Consider the following 21,893-nt stretch of genomic DNA (forward strand, 5'->3'; position numbering starts at 1 on the left):
CACAAGACCGGCCCAGCCTACCTCAACAGACGACTTTCCTTCTACATCCCCAACCGCCTGCTCCGCTCCGCCGACCTCGCACTCACCACCGTCCCTCGCATCCGAAGAACAACCACCAGCGGGAGATCCTTCTCCCACCTCACCGCCAAGACCTGGAACACCCTCCCACTGAGCCTACGACAGACCCAAGACCTGCTGACCTTAAGGAGGCTACTCAAGACCTGGCTGTTTAACCAGTAGACCACCCCCCCCCACCCCAGCGCCTTGAGACCCTCGCGGGTATGTAGTGCGCTCTACAAATGACTGATTGATTGATACCAAGTTTATCACTTTCTGGATTTGTAAAGATTTTGGCAAGGTATTTGGGAGATGTTTGATGGTTGGTTTTGATAAAGAAATTTATTCGGCCAGCGATGAGGAGCCCTCACGGAGTGTAGAACTTGTGGTAAAAAAACAAAACCATTTTTTAAACTGCCATGAATTCAGCAGCAAGTTCTGATGAGGACCAACATGGAAACCGATCAAGATTGCGGTCTTGCGTTGATTCTCAATAGGGCCATAGCCTGTAAAACTGATATAAAATTTGATAATGGTATAAACATGCTGCTAGCAATTTGGCAACATGGTCGAAATGTTTGAACCTGTCTAATTTGAAGGTGTAGATAAGTTGAACTGGCTTGGTTTTTCAATTTAGGAGTCACGCATTTAGCAGTCTGATGATCATTTTTCCAAATGGGAACAAATTTATAGAATGTTTTCGTCTTAAGCTAGGAGTACCTTTATTACAGAATCTGCCTTGGGAAGAGATTTAGCATGACAGTCTCCCACAATTTAAAATTATTTTAATTGCCATCAAGGACAGTATCACTTATACTAGCAAATCAGCTGTATGCTGGTGGTATTAGGAGTCCTGTGCTAGCTAAGGCGGTTTTCAGGAGTCCAATATACAAATTATGTAAGCAGACAAACGGGTATAGCCAATTGCATTGGTTTTTGTACAGTGCATGATGATTATCAGGCTTCTACAAGACATTCAACAGGTAACATGTGCAGCAACACAGCAAAATTTCCTCACGCATTTAAGAGGTCCAGCATACACAAAGGCAATGTAAACTTCATTGAAACAAAATGACTATATTTTACAACAGCTTCTGCTCTTTTTACAGGGAACAGGTAACTCCTAATCAATTTACGGCTAAGGTGTTGATTAGACTAGGGAGTAAGGAAGAGCAGTGCTATAGAACAATTAGCGGTGGATAGCATAGAAACACATATAGGAGGCACTGGATGCCAAGTCCAGGGAAGGCGTTGGGCACATTTGTACATAAAGTATAGCTAGGGAGGCAAGGAAACCTAAAAATACTGTGGAATGATAGAACAGGTGGAAGGTAGTGTCAGACGTGTGCCGGGCAGAGTGTAATCAAGAGATATTATTCTACCCAACTCAATACTGTACGTTTCTTTTAAAGAATATGCCGTTCAGATGTGTAGTCTCATATACGAGCCTTTCTGTGGTTGCAGACCTATACAGAATACATATACGATAGTGTTGTATGTTACAGTATCACATCAACTGCCGTCGGTAATGCCTTGTCAGGAGGACACTAACTGCAGATTTTTCACCTTATGAATTTCATCAGGAATAAGCATGAATTTGGAAAATGTTGTAGTAATTCCCATGAGCGTCAGTAGATGGCATTGAGCGGCTCCCTTTGGATACGTCCCACCCTGGACGTTGGTGCCACCATAAGTATGCGCAACTTCTTCACTGGTGTCAGTTTCTTTCTGATCTCCGTCCGCCCGACTGACGGGGCAATAGAAACCAGAATATGGCAATGTGCAGACTTTATAGATTGGAATCTTATTAATGGACCATGAGTACATTCCACAAAACAGGGAGGAGGGTGGTCATGTGAGGAAAATGCAGTTAGGGTCTTTATATAAAAAAAAAAGGCGTGACCGAAGGTAATTAACTTGTTCTTCCCATAGAAACTTCTAACTACACTTTGTGAATAGATACTAAAGCAAATGCACCATAGGTGATGGGTCTGTGGAATGGTTCAGACCAGGAAATCTTGTAGGACAGATCAAGAGAAGTGCCCTTCCTGCTGGACCTGGCTGTCTAGGCAGTAATACTTGGCGACCATTTGCAGAGACTCCCATGTAGTAGCCTACCACATATCCATAACTGGCACACCACATACCAGTGCAGTGGTAGCAGCTTTTACCCTGATGGAATGAGTGTGCAAGCCTTATCGGACTGCTTCATGGCTAGCCCATAGCAGATTGTGATCTATAAAACTATCCATCAGGAGATGGTTCCCTTTTGCATTGCTTTGCCCTTTTTTGCTCCAGGTAAAATGAGGTAGCCTCTGATCCAACCGGTATAAAAACTTAAGGGTCCTCTGGGGGTCAAGTCAGTGAAGCAGTTCCTCGGCCTGAGAGGGGTGAGATGGAGCACAGAAAGCAAGCAAGCAAGGTGATGGATTGACCTTATTCCGGAGTACCAGTTTGTCCAGGAAAATTTAAGAGTATGGTTGTAGGATTTATAGCCCGCAGTAAATTCACTCACCTGGCAGAGGTTATTGTGATAAGAAACACTGTCTTGATAGTCAAAAGACGTAAAGGACAACTGTGCATAGGTTCAAATAGAGTGCACCTTAGATAAGCGAAAACTAAAGTAAGATCCTACTGTGGCATCACAAAAGGTGTTGTTAGAAACATGCGGGTCAACCCTTTGAAAAAACGCATCTGAACAGGTGACTTGAAAGGGGATGGCTGACCTGGTAACCATGTTAAGACCAAAAGATGCAACAAATAACCTTTACTTGTGGCCACCGCGAGGCCTTGCTGGGCCAATAAAAGACAAAACAGAAGGATGGCTGACAAACTTGGTTGCAAAAGTTGAACATGATGGAAGGAACACCACAGAAACTTCTCCCAGCGCTCTGGATAAATACATTTATTGGGAGGGCTCCTGGCTGGCAGAATGACAACAAATGCTTCAGGAGAAAGATCTAAAGTCTCCAACCGTTGCTGCTCAACCTTCACGCATGAAGGTGTAGGTTTAGCAGGCCTTGGTACAGGACCCGGCTGATGCTGGAAGCCAAAACGGAGGACGTGGCCAGACGTTCTGGGTACCACAGTCTCCTCTCCCGGTCTGGAGGAGCTAGGATAACCTGGGCACAGTCTTTCCAAATCTTTTTCAGCACTCCTAGAAGACTAGGTTGGGGCGGAAAAGCATACCAGAGTCTGGATCTCAAATGCGGACAGGAGGAGTCTACTAGGGAGCACTGCCTGGGGAAATTCAATGGGCAAAAGTTAGGACACTACATTCTTGGCAGCTGCAAATAAGTCAACCCTAGGTTCTTCCCATTTCTGTCATACGCCCTGTGTCACCACCAAGTGTAGCTGCTATTAGTGATCCATGAGGCAATGTCTGCTAAGTTCTGCCTTGGCGATTATAGATCCCGATAGGTGCTGTGCAATCAGGGAGATGCCCTGAGCATTCAGGCACTTCCAGAGATGTAAAGCTTCCTGACTTAGCAATCACAGCCCCACTCTACCCAGTTTGTTGCAGTACCAAATGGTGGTCATTTTGTTCATTAGAACCGGTTTCCGTTCTCCCTTGATGGTCAGGAGCAACCTCTTCAATATCAAGCAAATTGCTTGCATATCCAGCACGTTGATGTGAAGTCAAGCTTGCGCCAGGGAACTGAGTCCTCTGATCTACACATCTTTAACATGAACTCCTGAACTGAGCAACGATGCAATCATCATGACTATTAGCTCGGCGTAGGACAGAGAGAGGTCAGCCAAGGTCCAAATGCGGCCAAGCAGATCTTTTGAAGCCTCCCCCAACACTTGTAGGGGCTCGGAAATGTCCCACTGGTGGTGAGCCGACCGAGACGTCAGATCCCACTGCAGAGCCCATATATGGCTCCTGGCTCATTGAGTCCCAGGTTAGAGGTTGAAACCTCTGGATCATATACCAAGTGTCCTAGACGGGTTGAGGCGGAGGGATGGCTTGGAAAAACACTGTATAGAAGATGGTTTAAATAAAGTAGGTGTGACTTTGGCAAGTTGATGGTAAAGCCCAATGAGGTCAACAGGTCGGCCGGAAATTCTACTGCATCCCAACACCTTCCTCTTCCACACTCCTTAAGAGTCACACACCCCAAATGGGAGTTTTGACCCTCGAACTTCTCATGAGGACCCACTGACCCTAGGTCTCCTGGATCCCCTCCCCAGGACAGGCTCAACTATCTAGTTTATTCATCACCCATGCGTATGGATTGCAGCTCTGAACATTTCACCTGTTTCCAATCTACAACCCTGACTTGATTCTTAAATTTCCACTCTTTTTGCCAATTGCGTATGTCGTATCACCACAGCTAGGAAGGCCGATTCCATCCTCTCGGCTTTTGGTTCACATCCAAGGTTACTGCTGCCCATTCCATCTGAAGCACTGAAGTATGGGATGTGGAAATAAGCTAGAAGATCTAGGATAGAACAAAGGCCTTCTCCCTTCTTCGGTAGCAGGATATAACAGGAGTAACAACCAGTACAGATCTCTGATGTTCCCACCCTCTTTACTGCACTCTTAGCCAAGAGAGCATGAACTTCTCCGCAGAGTATGGACAAGTGGTTCTCTGGTTTGAGTGGCATGTCCTGGGGATAAGACCTGAAGAGTAGGGGGAATCTGTCTTCCACAATTTGGAGCACCCACTAATCTGACATGTTTCTCAATTTGGGAAGGTGAAACGTGACTCTACCTCCAACCGAGTGATCGTGTGCTGCTAAAGGCAAATTAAAAGGGTTTTATAGCAGCTGGGCGGTGATAAGCCTGAGCCTACAAAATCTGTGAAACCTAAAGTACAACTTAGCTGTAATTTGCCTCAGCATGTAGGCTTACTTAAAGGTGTGTGCATATCAAGATGGACAGCTTTACTCTTAAATGCCTGCGCGTGTAACACTTCTGTAACACGAGGAACAGCTCTACTGTAAAAGAAGTTAAACTTATAACATCTATTTAAATTTGGGGACAACTTTACGACCAGAGCCAGCAATCTGCAAGAGGATCTGTAGTTGGAAAGACAGCTATGAAGTTACAGGTATGGACCTGTGAGCATTATGTAACCTGGTGGATTACTATCTCTGGAGTTCCTTTAGGGGTTGGCAGAGTGGGAGAACTAGCATAGGTCAGTGCGTTTCCCTGCTGTATTATTGATGTTGAAACAGCCATGTTTCCAACAGCAGATCCTTAGTCAGCTTTGCAGTCAGAAACCTTCAGTCAGTGGGAGTCTGCAGTCACAGGGCCACCAGCTAACGAACGTTCAATGTTTTGCTCCATTATGGCAGGTTTTCCAGTGTTTACATTTCTGCGAGGGTTGCGATTTCAGCCTTGACAGACCTCAAAGAGGGGAAAAACACACAAACAGAAATAACCCTTTCACCTCTGTAAGAATGGTACAAATACGTCAGCAATTTTTTTTTTGTTTCACAGACACAAATTGTTAGGGTGAAACAAAGAAATGCCAAGTAAGTCACCATGACAAGGTCACCCAACCAGCATTACATTCGGGTGGAATGGAAGCACTTTAAAAAAAATGCTTAGGCATGTTGGTGCTGAATTCACAATAGTGGCTTAAGGTTGTCCCAGCAGGGCAGAGGTGGGTTCTCTGTCCTACCAGTGGCTTGGTGGCCAGCCCTCTTATTTCAACTGAGCCCCAATAAGCTCTGTTACCTGGGGGACACAATTGTTGTCCTAAGTTAGAGAGATCTGTGGGACATATTGGGTAGCTCAGCTGTCTGAAGTGTGAGTTTATACAATTAATTGACAGCTCTGAGATGTCAGCATACAAGATTTCTGCAATGTATTAAAGGTGTGTTAAATGCTCACTTGAGATTGGAGTGTAAACTCTAGGGTCACTTTCCTGCATGGAGGTAGAACCTTCATGGAGATCTCCTTAAACTAAAATATTGCGTTGGCCTCTAAATACTAAATCTTTATTTTGTGAAACCTAGATGATAGCTCTCTTCTCCAAACATTTCAGGTTCCGACATCTGTATTGTTCCCAATTAATTCCAAATCTAAAACCTCCATTTACTGGTGGGAACTGGATTTATCACTATGCCGCCCATTAGTGAATAAAAACAACTCCTCCGCATAAAATTGCACAAAAATCACTGTGTAAATTGCAAGTTACACACTGTAATAATAGCTAACTAATCTGCTTGTCTTTAATTACTGACAAACCGCAACTTAAATACAAGTAGCGCAAAGCTTCAACACATTAGTGTAGGAACCTGCTCCCTCTTCTGTAGTGTTAACAAGCAATATAATTAACCCGTACTTGCGAATAACTCTGCTCAAATAATTTTAGATCAAACAATATATTCACATTATAGAGGAGTATTATTAAATATTCTTGAAAAAAGCTGAATTAAGCCCATGTTTTATCAATTAAACACATCTCCTAAATGTATTATGTGCATGTGAGCTAACCTCCCCACTTTTTACGTCTCGCGTCAGCGAAAGACCTATTGCTGCCGGCTTGCTGGGAATGTGAGACAGGGGATGTGCACGCGCTTTCCCTCAGCGATTTCATCTCTAGGACGCGAACGCCCAGCCCAGCGCCGTGCACATCCCCTGTCCCACATTCAGAGCAAGTCACCCTTTCAAAATTGCGCGCACACAGAGACACACACACACACACACAGCTACACACACAGCTACACACATGCACACACACGCACACACACGCACACACACACACACGCACACACACACACGCACCCCCCCACCACCCCCTCCCCACTACCACCACCACTACCACTCACGCACCCCCCCCACCACTCACACACGAGCGCACAGACACGCACACAGACACACACATATTCCCCCCTCCACTTACCGGGCTCTTTCTCCGCCGCCTCACCACACACGGGGCTTCCCTCGCGCCTGGGAGCCCCACGTCACCTCTGCTCTCCGTTGGCCGGGCTTCCCGCAAAAAGCGGAAGTCCCGCCCCACGACGCGACGCTCCCGAACTTCCGGTAAGCTGTTCCTAATTAGCCAGATAAATATGTGAAATTTAAGATTATGTGCAAGAGTAAGCAGCCCGCAGTGGGGTGCCAAGCCCTGTGTGCCACCTTTGATGGTTTATATGAACCGGGCTAGGAGCACTGCTCAAGTAGCGCCTTGGCACAGCCCCACACAGCTTGAGCCCACTTCTTACAGTGTGCGGAGTCGGGACAGAGCAACTTTTCCTTTAGTTCAACAAAGTGTGTTCTTGTGGGTTATTTGTTGCCCAAGGTACCTTTTTACAAAACCACCAGTTTTCAGCACTAGTCAGGGGCCTACAAGTACTAATAGATACAGGTCTAAAAATACTTGTAAAGTAACATTACAAGTGCATGAATACGCCACTTCCTGTTAGACGCTGAAACAAGTTCCGCTACCTGTGTAAGCTCAATTCCATTGCCCGATGTGTTTGTTCATATTACCGGCCCTTTTCAGCCCGCACATTGTCTGAAGAAGTGCACTCAGGGAGTAAGACTCACGCAGTACTCTCCAGCGATATGTACAGTGTGGGCGCCTCGGAGCCATAGGGCAGGTAGTTGGCATATCCCTGGCTGGCGGCTGCCGTGTAGGGGCCCTGAACCTGCCCAGGGTGGTGCTGAGCTCCGTCCTGGCGCCGGCCAACAGCCGGTTCTCATAGGGCGAGCAGCAGAGTGTGGCAGCTGGGCTGGGGCCCGATGAACTGTCCGGAAGCGACCTGGAGGCAGACTCACAGCAGCTTGTGCTGGGGTTGGTAGCTACAAAAAACTATAATGAAAAATGTTTGCTATGGCTTTTGCAGAGTATTTCGTAATAAAACAAGCGGGGCAACTACTGTGAAACAATAAAGTGAAACATGCATTTATCAGTCTCTATTTCGCTGTGAAGTGTTTTGTGCTGCTCACTGTGCACTCGTACCAGTGCTCCTGTTGATGCGGCAGGGCCTCTTCTCAAGGCGGCCATTACCCACCCAAGCAGCTGTTCTAAAGTAGACATGTCGAGGAGGCACCATTCACAAAACCGAGAGACGCCGCAGCAGGGAACTGCACAGGTAGTTAAACCATGGCATTGCAACGCTGGGGCATGGCAAATGTCCCACCTCCCCCTGCTCTCCCCTCCTCTGTCTCTCACCACTTCTGCCTACATTTACATACATCTCTTCAAATTCACAAAATCATATGGATTACTTCCAGGCATACTACTTTCTCACCCTCACAAACAGTCTCACCCTCACACACCCCCTCACCCACCCTCACCCTCACATCCCCTCCCCTCACACACCCTCAAACCCCCTCAACCTCACACACCCGCTCACCCTCACACACACACTCTCACCCTCACACCCATCCTCTCACACCCTCACTCACCCTCACACCCCCCTCACCCTCACACCCCCTCACCCTCACACCCCCTCACCCTCACACCCCTCAACCCCACACCCCCTCACCCACCCCCTCAAACAACCTCTCACCCTCACATCCCCTCACCCTCACACCTCCTCACCCCCACATCCCCTCACCCTCACCCACCCCCGTCACCTACACCCAGTCACCCTCCTCCTCACACCCTCTCACCCCCTCACACACCTTCTCACCCTCACACACCCTCACCCCACACCCCCTCACCTCCACACCCTCACACACCTTCTCACCCATCCTCACACATCCTCACACCCCCTCACCCTCACCCCCTCCCCCTCACACCCCTCAACCCCACACCCCTCAACCCCTCACACCCTCAAACAACCTCTCACCCTCACATCCCCCGACCCTCACACCTCCTCACCCCCACACCCTCACATCCCCTTACCCTCACACCCCCTCACCCTCACACCCCCTCACCCACCCTCACCCCTGTCACCTACACCCCATCACCCTCCCCTCACCCACCCTCACCCGTCACTTACACCCCATCACCCTCCCCCTCACACCCTCACTCACACTCTTACCCTCACTCACCCTCACACACCTTCTCACCCTCACACCCTCACCCCCACAACCCCTCACCTCCACAACCCCTCACATCCCCTCACACCCACACACCATCACCGCCGTCACCTACACCCCGTCACCCTCACACCCCCTCACTCTCACACCCCGTCACCACCCCAGACCCTCACCCCCGTCATTCTCACCCTCACACCCCCTCACCCACATACACCCTCACTCACACCCCTCACTCTCACCCTCACTACCCCTCACACACCCTCTCCCTCAAACCCCCTCACTCACACACACCACACACACCCTCACACCCCCTCAACCTCACTCCCTCAACCTCATCCTCACACCCCTTCTCCCTCACACCCCCTCACCCTCACAACCCTCTCACCCTCACACACCCTCACTCACCCACATACCCCCTCAAACTCACATCCCCTCACCCCCACCCCCTCACTCACCCTCACTCCCCCTCACTCACATACCCTCTCACCCTCACGCCCTCACTCTCACATGCCCTCACTCTCACACCCCCACTCACCCTCAGTCACACCCCCTCACCCTCACAACCCCTCACCCTCATACCTCCCACCCCCTCACCCAACCTCATCCTCACATACCCTAACACACCCTCACCCTCCTCCCTCGCCCCCACAACCCTCACCCTCACACACCCTCACCCTCACACACCCTCACACACCCTTACCCTCACACCCCTCGCCCTCACATCCCTCACCCTCACATCCCTCACCCTCACACACCCTGACTCACCCTCATACCCCCTCATCCTCACACACCCTTACCCTCACACCCCTCACCCTCACACCGCCTCACCCTCACACCGCCTCACCCTCACATCCCTCACCCTCACACACCCTGACTCACCCTCATACCCCCTCATCCTCACACACCCTCACCCTCCCTCACTTTCACATGCCCACCCTCACAACCCACTCACCCTCACAACCCACTCACCCTCACCCCCCTCACCCACACACTAACACACCCACACACCCTCACCCTCACACACCCTCACCCTCACACACCCACACACCCTCACACACCCACACACCCTCACACACCCTCACCCTCACACACCCTCACACACCCTCACACACCCTCACACACCCTCACCCTCACACACCCTCACCCTCACACACCCTCACCCTCACACACCCTAACCCTCACACACCCTCACCCTCACACACCCTCACCCACCCTCACCCTTACACACCCTCACCCTCACACCCCCTCACCCTCACACACCCCTCACCCTCACACACCCTCACACACCCTCACCCTCACACACCCTCACCCACCCTCACCCTTACACACCCTCACCCTCACCCTCATACCCCCTCATCCTCACACACCCTCACCCTCCCTCACTTTCACATGCCCACCCTCACAACCCACTCACCCTCACAACCCACTCACCCTCACCCCCTCACCCACACACTAACACACCCACACACCCTCACCCTCACCCCCCTCACCCACACACTAACACACCCACACACCCTCACCCTCACCCCCCTCACCCTCACCCTCACACACCCTCACCCTCACCCTCACACACCCTCACCCTCACACACCCTCACCCACCCTCACACACCCTCACCCTCACCCTCACACACCCTCACACACCCTCACACACCCTCACCCTCACACACCCTCACCCACCCTCACACACCCTCACCCTCACCCTCACACACCCTCACACACCCTCACACACCCTCACCCTCACACACCCTCACCCTCACCCTCACACACCCTCACCCTCACACACCCTCACCCTCACACACCCTCACCCACCCTCACCCACCCTCACCCACCCTCACCCTCACCGACCCTCACCCACCCTCACCCTCACACACCCTCACGCTCACACACCCTCACCCTCACGCTCACACCCCCTCACCCTCACACACCCCTCACCCTCACACACCCTCACCCTCACACCCCCTCACCCTCACACACCCCTCACCCTCACACACCCCTCACCCTCACACACCCTCACCCTCACACCCCCTCACCCTCACACACCCCTCACCCTCACACACCCTCACCCTCACACACCCTCACCCTCACACACCCTCACCCTCACACACCCTCACCCTCACCCTCACCCTCACACACCCTCACCCTCACACACCCTCACCCTCACCCTCACCCTCACACACCCTCACCCTCACACACCCTCACCCTCACACACCCTCACCCTCACCCTCACACACCCTCACCCTCACCCTCACACACCCTCACCCTCACCCTCACACACCCTCACCCTCACCCACCCTCACCCTCACACACCCTCACACCCTCACCCTCACACACCCTCACCCTCACACACCCTCACACACCCTCACCCACCCTCACCCTCACCCTCACACCCCCCTCACCCTCACACACCCCTCACCCTCACACACCCCTCACCCTCACACACCCCTCACCCTCACACACACCCCTCACCCTCACACACACCCCACCCCCTCACACACGCCCCACCCCCTCACACACGCCTCACCCCCTCACACACGCCCCACCCCCTCACACACGCCTCACCCTCACACCGCCTCACCCTCACACCGCCTCACCCTCACACCGCCTCACCCTCACACCGCCTCACCCTCACACCGCCTCACCCTCACACCGCCTCACCCTCACACCGCCTCACCCTCACACCGCCTCACCCTCACACCGCCTCACCCTCACACCGCCTCACCCTCACACCGCCTCACCCCCACACCGCCTCACCCTCACACCGCCTCACCCTCACACCGCCTCACCCTCACACCGCCTCACCCTCACACCGCCTCACCCTCACACCGCCTCACCCTCACACCGCCTCACCCTCACACCGCCTCACCCTCACACCGCCTCACTCACCTCACCCCCACAACCCTCTCACCCTCACATTCCCTCACATCCCCTCACAACCCTTACTCACCCTCACACCCCTTACCCACCATCACACACCCTCACACACCCTCACTCACTCACACACCCTCACCAGCATAGCATAACAAAACATAGCATAACAAAACACAGCAGAGCATAACAAAAAAAGCATAGGTTAGCAAAACATAGCATATCAAAACAACGCATAGGATAGCAAAACAAAAGATAACAAAACGTAGCATACCAAAACACAACATAGCATACCAAAACACAACAAAAAATAGCATAGCATAACAAAACATAGCAGAACAAAATATAGCAGAACAAAATATAGCAGAACAAAATATAGCAGAACAAAACATAGCATAAGATAACAAAACATAGCAGAACAAAACATAGCATAACAAAGCATGGTATAGCAAAATATAACAAAACATAGCATAGCATAACAATACACAACAAAGCATAGCATAACAAAACAAAGCATAGGATAGAAAAAATAAGCATAGCATAACAAAACATAGCATGACAAAAAATAGCATAACATAGCATAGCAAAACATAGCATAACACAACACATAGCATAACAAAACATAGCAAAACACACCAAAACATAGCATAGCTTAACAAAACACAACAAAACATAGCATAGAAAAACAAAACATAGTAGCATCGCAAAACATAGCACAGCATACCAAACTCAACAAAACATAGCATGGCATAACAAAACAGAGCAAAACAAAGCATAACATAATAAAACACAACAAAACATAGCATATCATAGCAAAACATAGCATATCATAACAAAGCATAGCATAACAAAGCATAGCATAGCAAAACATAGCATAACAAAACATAGCATAACAAAACATAGCATAGTATAACAGAAAACAGCATAGCATAGTATAACAGAAAACAGCATAGCATAGCATAACAAATAAAAGCATAGGATAGCAAAACAAAACATAGCCTACAGCATCACTCAGCACCACCACAGCATCACTCAGGGGCACCACAACATCACGATATGCTACCACAGCATCACTGAACGCCACAGCATCACTCGTTCGCCAACACAACATCACTCAGCGCCACCACAGCATCAATCTGTGCAACCATTCAACAACAACTGGTTCAAATATGTTCTCTCAATGTTTCAAGCTTTATTACAAATGTAACAAAAAGATGTTAATATTTCACTTCTGTTCTTGGATTTTCGGAACAATAAAATACACATAAATTACAATAACTTTTATTTAAGTATTAATTATTAAAAAAATTGAAAGCCATTGTTATTTGTAATATCAATACATGTAAGTCACGTAAATACGACACATATTGCATTACAAATGCTATAGGTGTCACATTTGCGAAAATTATAACTATTGGCATTGTAAATGACAACGCTATTAATTTCGCCATTTTCAAAAACAAAACATAAATAAAAAATGTGTCATTTACAATACCAATAGCTCAAACTTTCCTAATGCGAGACCTATTGCATTGCAAATGCTTGTTTATTTATTGTTAGAGACCTTTTGGGCCTAAATGTTCTATATAGTAGAACACAAAATAAGATGGGGCTAGACCTAGGCTGTTGAGACACATTGCACTCTCATCTCTTGGTAAAATTAGGCCTGTATTTTAAACAAGCCTTTACTCCCCATCTCTTACCAAAAAGTAATTTAAGGATGTAAGGAATTGCCTCTTTCGCATTATCACCCACAGATTTTTGGACTAATTCAGCTGGGTTTCCAACTCTGAAGGCGCACAGAGGCATGCTAAACAGACTTTGGCGTCAGTGCCCTGACCCGTAAAAGGTATATGTCTGATTGGTTCATCCACAATTTGCATAGGTTAACTTACTTATGAGTCCCTAGTATATTGTAGGGTACCCAGGGCCTTTAAGTTAAAGTGTCTCTTGTGTACTGCAGCACTTATTGTGCAAGCACGAGTGTGGCAAAGCAAAGTATGACTCGTCACTGCTCGCTGGCAGAGCATTTTAAACTGCTAACTCTACTTTACCTTTCAAAGTAATACCAAAAAGCCCAGGCCTCTCTTTTTAAAAGTCACAGCTAATACAGACCTACAGAGCCGCAAAAGTAGGGTGCATTCAATTAAAAGGCTGGACATGTAGTTTTAACTTTACTTGTCCTGACAGTAACAAAACACAAATTGTCATTTGTACTATGGAAAACCGAGTAGCCCCATTGGCGAGTACAGAGTTACACGCTGACAACTCAGCAATGTTAACTTTTGACTGGGACTACTAAATAGGATACTTCAAAATATCAAAAGAATAGTTACCTTAAACCAGAGTTTATCATAGCTGCTACACAAGTGTCTCCTTTAGTACATAGCCATTTTGTTGCCCAAAGTTTTCCAGTGACCGTTTATGGTTGCTGGCTACTAGACAGCCTTTTGCCATTCTATGGAGGTTTTGGGGGGTGGGTCGGTGAACAATCCTCAGGAAGTAACAGAAAGGGCCTGCTATTGGGCGAGGTGGTGGAAGGAAGGCCAAAGAAGGTGTGAGCCCTAAAGGCCTTTGAAGGGCAAATGGTGGACACACACTAAGGTGGTTCTCTTTCTTTTGTTCGTGCAGACAGGTTGGCGTCAAAGACAGAGAGGGGGAAGCTGTTGTAAAAAAGGTTTTTCCAGGGACATGTACCCCCTGGTAGTCCCACCTCTGGTATGAGCTAGGGAGCTCCACGCACCAAGAGAGGGGTTATGCCATCTTGGGAGTGGGCAGAACAGTGTATTCTGGGATAGCTAGATTCCACAATTTACAGGAAGTTATCAGTTAGTGGGAGGCAGCTTATTAGCCCATAGGCTAGTAGCTGCTACATACGCCAAGCGCACTAACTGGACAGTAATGTGTCTCCCCCGACACCCAGACCTCAGATCGTCTGAATTCGTCTGTACTTATGAGTAGACCAAATAATGTCTGACCTGCTGTTACCTGGACCCAGTAAATAAAGATTACACCAAGATTGAACCGCACTTGCTGCTCCTTGAGCTTGCAGAGAGGACTGTGCCTGCAGTGCCCTGTTCAAGGAAATGTCAAGCCCCCCCCCCAGTCTGAGGCAGAAGAGGTAACTCATAGAGTCAGTTGGTTGACTTACTCTTACAGCTACAGGAGCACAAAAGCTGAACTTGGCGAGTGGGCACCCAAGAACGCCCGATTTCTGTAGTGCAACCCATGAGACCGAGTCAAAAGGTGCAGGAGAGTCTGCTGGACCCACGAGAGCCATTGGAGTGCAGTTATCCCCAATTAAAGGGAACAGATGCTTTTGCTGTAAGTGGAGACCGGATGGCAACTGGCTTTTGACTGTACTTCACGCGAACTTTGAGAAACATCAACCCTGTGGCCAAAGTTACCCCACAGTGACCGTGGAAAGAGGGCTAGTCCCAGGAAGACCCCACCATCATTAAGTCATCATCCTTCATCATCCTGTATCCCTTGCATCAAGACCGCTCCATTAAAGTCTTTGGTGGTTCATCCATAAGCCTGGAACTCGGCTGGAGACTGCAAGGTAACTGTCCAACCAAGCTTCTTTGGCCTGTGAAACTTGCTCCCAGCCGGAATTTGTCTTCCAAAGCGGGCCAGAGTAGTAATTTACAATTTTATAAACGTTTGACCTTGAGCGCAGTTCATTGCAATAATTTATTGCATTGATTTAAAAAGCAGTGATTTATTGATCATTTAAAAATTATTCTCTTCGGAGCCCTTCGGTGGATTTTTGTCATTAAGGTGTAATTTTAAACACGAAAGTACAACCTCTATTTATAAATTGGTGTTAGGTTTTTATTGAGTTTTGTTTCTATCTTATCCAACTGTTTTGGTACTTCTTAACGCTTCGGACTACTCAGAGCCACACCTACCTAGGGTTAAGCTAAGTTTTATTAAAACATATCTGACGGTACCCAGTACAGGTAGAGAGTCTATTTTCACTATATTGCAAGTTTCACAGGCCAAAGAAGCTTGGTTGGACAGTTACCTTGCAGTCTCCAGCCAAGTTCCTCCTAATCTCACCTCCCAAGAAAATATCTTCCGCACAAACATGGCTTAAGCACCTAACAGCACTCAATGTCCAACCGACCATCGTGGACTCAGCTAAATCCCTAGGCATAACACTAGACACAAACCTCAGCATGCAGCAGCATATCAGCAAGGCTACTAAGGGGGCGAACTTCCAAATAAACACCTTGAGAAAACTGAAACCCTTCCTTCCAGCAAAAGACTTCCAAACAGCAGTAGAAGCTCTAGTCATCCCTCGCATAGACTATGGCAGCGTGGCCCTCTGCGGCCTCCCCCTAACGACAACTGCACCCCTAAGAGCGTCACTAAATGCGGCAGCAAGACTCATCACTGGATCAAAAAAGCATTCGCATATCTCTCCTGACTTCAAAGCCTTGAACTGGCTGCCTCTGGAAGCCAGAATTCAGCTGAAAATTGCCTGCATGACGCACAAGGCTATACACTTGAAATCACCCAGCTACCTCACTCATAAGTTGACAATCTCAGGTGGGTCCAGAACCACCAGGAGCACGAACAATCTTCTGCTGAAACCGCGAAGATTCCGGAAGGAAAAAACCTACAAACGCTCCTTCTCTGGTATGGCGCCCAGGATCTGGAACGCACTTCCTCCTGAAACAAGACTCATCTCTTCCTCCCTTCTTTTTAAGATAGAAGCTAAAAGTATCCTTATGGCTAAATACACTTGAACAATTTTGCGTGTTTTACATTAAGAACAGTATTACCAGTCTGGCGCTATGATATTGCCTATATATTCCTATGCACGTGTTTATTTACAGCGAATGGATGGCCTACGCTCCAATTTTGCCTGCTACCTCGTACCTGTACTATACGTTATATGAGTACTATGTTATATACTATATTGGTGCTATGTACATGAACCTGTTGATGACTTACGCTCCAACTATGCCTGCTACCTCATACCTGTACTATACGTTATATGGGTACTATGTTATATACTATATTGGTGCTGTGTACATGAACCTGGTGATGACTTACGCTCCAACTATGCCTGCTACCTCATACCTGTACTATACGTTATATTGGTACTATGTTATATACTATATTGGTGCTATGTACATGATCATGTTGAGCTACCTCCCCACTATGCCCCCTTGTTCCCCTACCCTCCACCTGCCTTTGTAAAGCGCTCTGTTATCTGCAAAGATCTTGTTCGCGCTATATAAAACTCTCAAAATAAAATTAAACAGTGAGGTCTCACAACCACGCCATATAATAAAAAGCTTTCCCTACAAAAGACAATAAAAGGTAAATGCCCCATTCTAATTCTGAGAGAGAAAGTTTTAAAGTGCATGCAGAACGAATTGGCTGACTTTTAGTATGAAAACGTTATTCTACAAAGACACAGTTTGGGGGAAAAAACAGAAAAATAAAGACATTCAGCTAGGAACAAATATGGAATGCAGGTCTATGAACCAGTTACTGTCTTTATACACGAAAAACAAACAATGGTTTATTTGCTGTACCACATCAACAGCAGCTTCTCCATAGCAGAGTTTAGATTTAGACACGGTTTCACAAACAATCCCTATTGCAATAAAGGAAAAATAATAAACAATTCACATTGCGTTAAAGGTGCCAATTCTTAATAAAAAAATCAAACATCACTCAGCAAACCTCTTACAGAATTGCCACTGGAAACTCTGAGGTGCAGGATTCAACACCATTGACGGTTGGGCACATTTTACAGCAAATTCACAATTACAGAAAGACGTTTTACAAAATACATCACACTCATGGGTACATGACTTACCAATTGCTATTGTCCACCGCATCTCCAAATCCTGGTGTATCAACTATGGTAAGCAGTAACTGTACACCGCCTTCTTTGACCAAAACCTTCGACTGTTCAACCTTAAAGAAAATAATCAAGGGTTCATTTCCTAAACCTACAAAGCTGATAATGCATGGAATTCACTGTAATAAATAAGGAGCTTGTTCAGGGCCAAGAGGTAAATTCAAGAATTCCTCACAACATACATAATCTGCCTAGAGTTCACAGTAGCTATTCTGGGTGAAGTTTATCAGGTATCGCAGTTGTGAAGCAGATGTATTGTATGCATTCAGCAACCTGTCGGATAGCATGCCAGATGTCTGTCTCTTGAGAGGAGAATAACTAGCTGCGGATACCAACCTGTGGAACCATTTTGCCTTTCCTGCAGCCGTCCACATTCTTTTCGTTGTTACACTTAGCGGAGTAGGAGGCGATTTTGCATTTTTGAAGTAACAAGTACAAGTCAAAACAAGCAAAACAACATTGCTGGAAATGAACCAACAGCATAATTAATCAACCTGTAGGATTCCTGGAACATTTAGTTCCCGAGTCATGAAATTACTCGATTTTTCAAAAATCAAGGACCCGACAACAGCTAAACACATTCACTGGCTAGCACTTTTCTTCACTCGCCGAACATGTTTTGCTGGATGGGATTATTTTCTATATGATCATTTTCTACAAAATGCTGTTGTTTTAAATGCTGCCCCTGTCCTGTCTACATGTGGTCCTGATTATGGTGAACACCACATTTACTGTCCCCCCAAATCATGCATTAAAGGAGTTAATCAAGTTTTACTTGGGTCACATGCACTTTGAATTAAAGGCACTCCAACCTCAATACAAAAAAGCATTTTTTTGTACTCCAAACCTAGTCATATTGAGCTAATTATTTAAACGCTATTCCACAGCCTGAGCCACGTTGTCACCTACAAAAGGCATGCATCATTGGAGCCAAGGGGTCTCTCACTGATGCAAGAGGATCTGTCCACCAATAAACAATGCCGTTTGAAGAACCAAAGTTGACCATTTAACCACATTTCGAAAAATGAGCATTCATATCAGCTGAATAATCTTAGCTGGTCAACCCCCCCCCCCCCCTGGCCAGATCAATGGCACTGAGTGGATGAGTCACTCCACTCAATGGCCTTCCCAGTCGGGTACTCTCATCTTACCTTTGTCTCTAGAAGTTATGACGGATAGTATCTCAGGCAATTTAGTTTCTTTCTGACCACATTTCCATTCAGCACCTCAGTGCCCTGCCCTGCCTACCTTCTGCAAGCATTGAATTACAACATGTATATAGGAACTGTAAACAAATTACATATTTTTATAATATTACTCCATACAGCACCCTTGCCTTTTCCAAGTGCCATATTTTATTTGTATATGTACATACACATTTACGCACACATTTACACACACATATGTACACACACACACACACACACGTTGAAGGAAAGCCCCTGGATGTACATATACTATATATTGTTTTTATTGACTTTTGTTTTCATTGACTTTTGAGTTATCAGGATGCAACTGTTGATTTCACTCCTCTTCGCAAGCTTTGTTTTAATTTTTAGCTGCAACCTATTTAGTGGTTTACTAAACTCGAGCTGAAAGGTTATTGACCATCCATACACTAACAAAAAGCCTTGAAAGATCATTTTAACTCAATTTAGTTTCTATACTGCGATTTTAAATAACATAGCTACACCATGAGAAAAAAATCTTCCCAATAGCCTCAGGTTTCTGAAACTTGAGCATTACTTACAAACAAAATCTTAGGTACAATAAAACATTTCGAAAAACACTTAGTTGCACCCCTGACACAAGCAGAATAAGTTATTCTGTTTTTATAGGAATTTAGCTGCATCTATACATGAACATTATTGCATGCCACAGGGTTTAGATTGCGTTTAGCAGAATGATACTGCTGCATTATGACGGACTAAGCCAGTCTCCATCGGGTACAGATGTGAGAGACAAATATTAGAAACATGTCCCAAGTCTACTTGAGAAGTTTGTTTTCCTTGGTAGAGTGTAGGCTCAGGAGTGCCCATAAATGGTCAAGCACAAAAAACACCAACATCTGGAAAGGATCCCAGAGAATAACTCACTGTAAGCTAGTGTCAGTCACAGAAGAGAAGCAACTGTATCCGATCAACCGACCCCGAAACAATTCCCAGAGAGATGAGGGAAAATAAATTAGCCCAAGCAAAGGAATGCTGAACTTTTCTTAACAAATCTTATCTAAATATTTGTTTTCCCATGCACCCATGAGAGGAGGTCATATCAGTGCGTTTTCTTATTTTAGAAATAGTTTTCCGACGGGATTTGTTAATGATACAAGATTAAGAAGGGGGCTGTGCTGCTAATTAACACATTAAAAACTGCACAGAGCGACTAAACTGGGGCAGCTTCCAAACTACACATGTGAGTGGAGAAACCCTAATCAACTGAAACCCTTAATCAACTGAAACCCTTAATCCACTGAAACCCTTAATCCACTGAAACCCTTAATCCACTGAAACCCTTAATCAACTGAAACACTAAAAGTCCAAGTAAAGTGTGCAGACGACTGTAACACCACCTTTGAAACCGACTTTGCTGCAATACCTTAAACCAGTGTGCTATTCTGCATTACCATCATTACAAACGTTCAACAAATGGGAGCCATTGTGTATATGTAACATGTCCACAAAGTCAGAAACGAGTAGATAAAGGCAGGTCAGTCACCTCAATAGAGTGACGTCTGCGGAGCTTTTGCAAAATTCAAAGTTACCCAATACCACTGTCCCAGCCACTGACCTTTTCCAAACCTGTGCATCCTTTATTCAATACAAATAACAGTTTTAAATTCTTAATCCAGCGTTGCAGTTAGCTGCACCAAGACTACAAACCCCAGAAAGAACTTTTAAATGGAAGCCCAAAAAATAAATAAATAACTAAGTAAATATATATGTGTATATATGAGCCACAATGCAGCGGTGTAGAAAATTGGCCTGCTCTCCAAGCTGGTGCAGTGCAGAGACCGACCATCTTCCCCGAAGTTATTCATAACAAACAGAAATGCTGCACTCCGTGGCCTGTATTATCCAAAAATCTTTAATCTGATTAAGACAATTGTACCGACGCGTATCGACCTTGCCGGTCTCTCTCTCAGTTGGGGAGTCCTTTGTTAATTTTGACTTATGTACAAACAGCCCGTCCTATCCATTAGGAGGCATTGTAGGCTATGTAGTCATGCAATTAAAATTCAAACGAAAATACAGTATGAGCATTTTGAAGGAATCGCCACAAAAACCTTCACGATCACTCAATTGATGCAGGTCATGGTATAGTACCATCTTCATATCCTGTCTTGATAGTTACACAATGTCGTCATGATCAATCGATTATAGTCCCCTCAGACCTCCTGAGATAGTGAAAATAGTCGAATTGTGAAGATCATTGGTTAACCTTAATTGCTGTAAAATATATAACAATCAAAGAAAAGTACAGAACTTTTGTTTCCTAGCCGAATCCCAGTGATTTCCTGCTCCATTTAATCAAGGTGTGATTATGTTACAAGATGACAAAAATATCTTTCAAATCTCGTACCTAGTCAACAAAGTGCTCTCAAACATATCTTTCATTTAAGTATAGTACTGTTTAATTCCTCAGCATATCTAAGTGACACTGAATTGATACTTAAATTATTCTGCAAGACTTTGATTAGTTACTCAGCATTGTAACATTCATTACTGGATTCTGTATCGTAATCATCTGCCTTATGTAATACGAGCACTATCTAGACTGAAAAAATAACATTATTACTCATTAATGTCCAGTTTTCAATCCTTAGACTTTAAGATCAGTTTTCACACTGTTACAATTTTCCTTGCAGGTATACATAAAGTTCCTCTTCATTGTTCAATCCAAATGCAGTCTTAGTTTTTAATCTAATGATATATTTGGATTCCAGTCTGCGTAAAGCGTGAGTCTGATTGCCTCCATGTTCATGGTTTGATACCATGTCAATGCCATAATACCTCAGTATACGCCACTCTTTGTAATGACATTGAACCTGATGTTTTGCAACTGCATTTGTCAAGTCTTTGTTTTTAACTGAAGTGATGTGTTCCAAGATCCTCTTTTTGAGCATACATGTGGCGCTTC

General features: G+C 46.2%; 1 protein-coding gene across 2 annotated transcripts in view; it reads right to left on the reverse strand.

The window, feature by feature from the left end:
• Positions 1–21,893, reverse strand: part of SEPTIN7 (septin 7) — a 525,571-nt gene that overhangs the window by 184,209 nt on the left and 319,469 nt on the right. For both annotated transcript variants that reach the window (XM_078688225.1, XM_078688224.1), the window contains exon 4: positions 17,712–17,812. In XM_078688225.1, coding sequence (XP_078544351.1) covers positions 17,712–17,812 — 101 coding nt within the window. The remainder of the gene's footprint in view (positions 1–17,711; positions 17,813–21,893) is intronic.

Source organism: Lissotriton helveticus, chromosome 4_1 (assembly GCF_964261635.1).
Source record: "Lissotriton helveticus chromosome 4_1, aLisHel1.1, whole genome shotgun sequence".
NCBI lineage: Eukaryota > Metazoa > Chordata > Amphibia > Caudata > Salamandridae > Lissotriton > Lissotriton helveticus.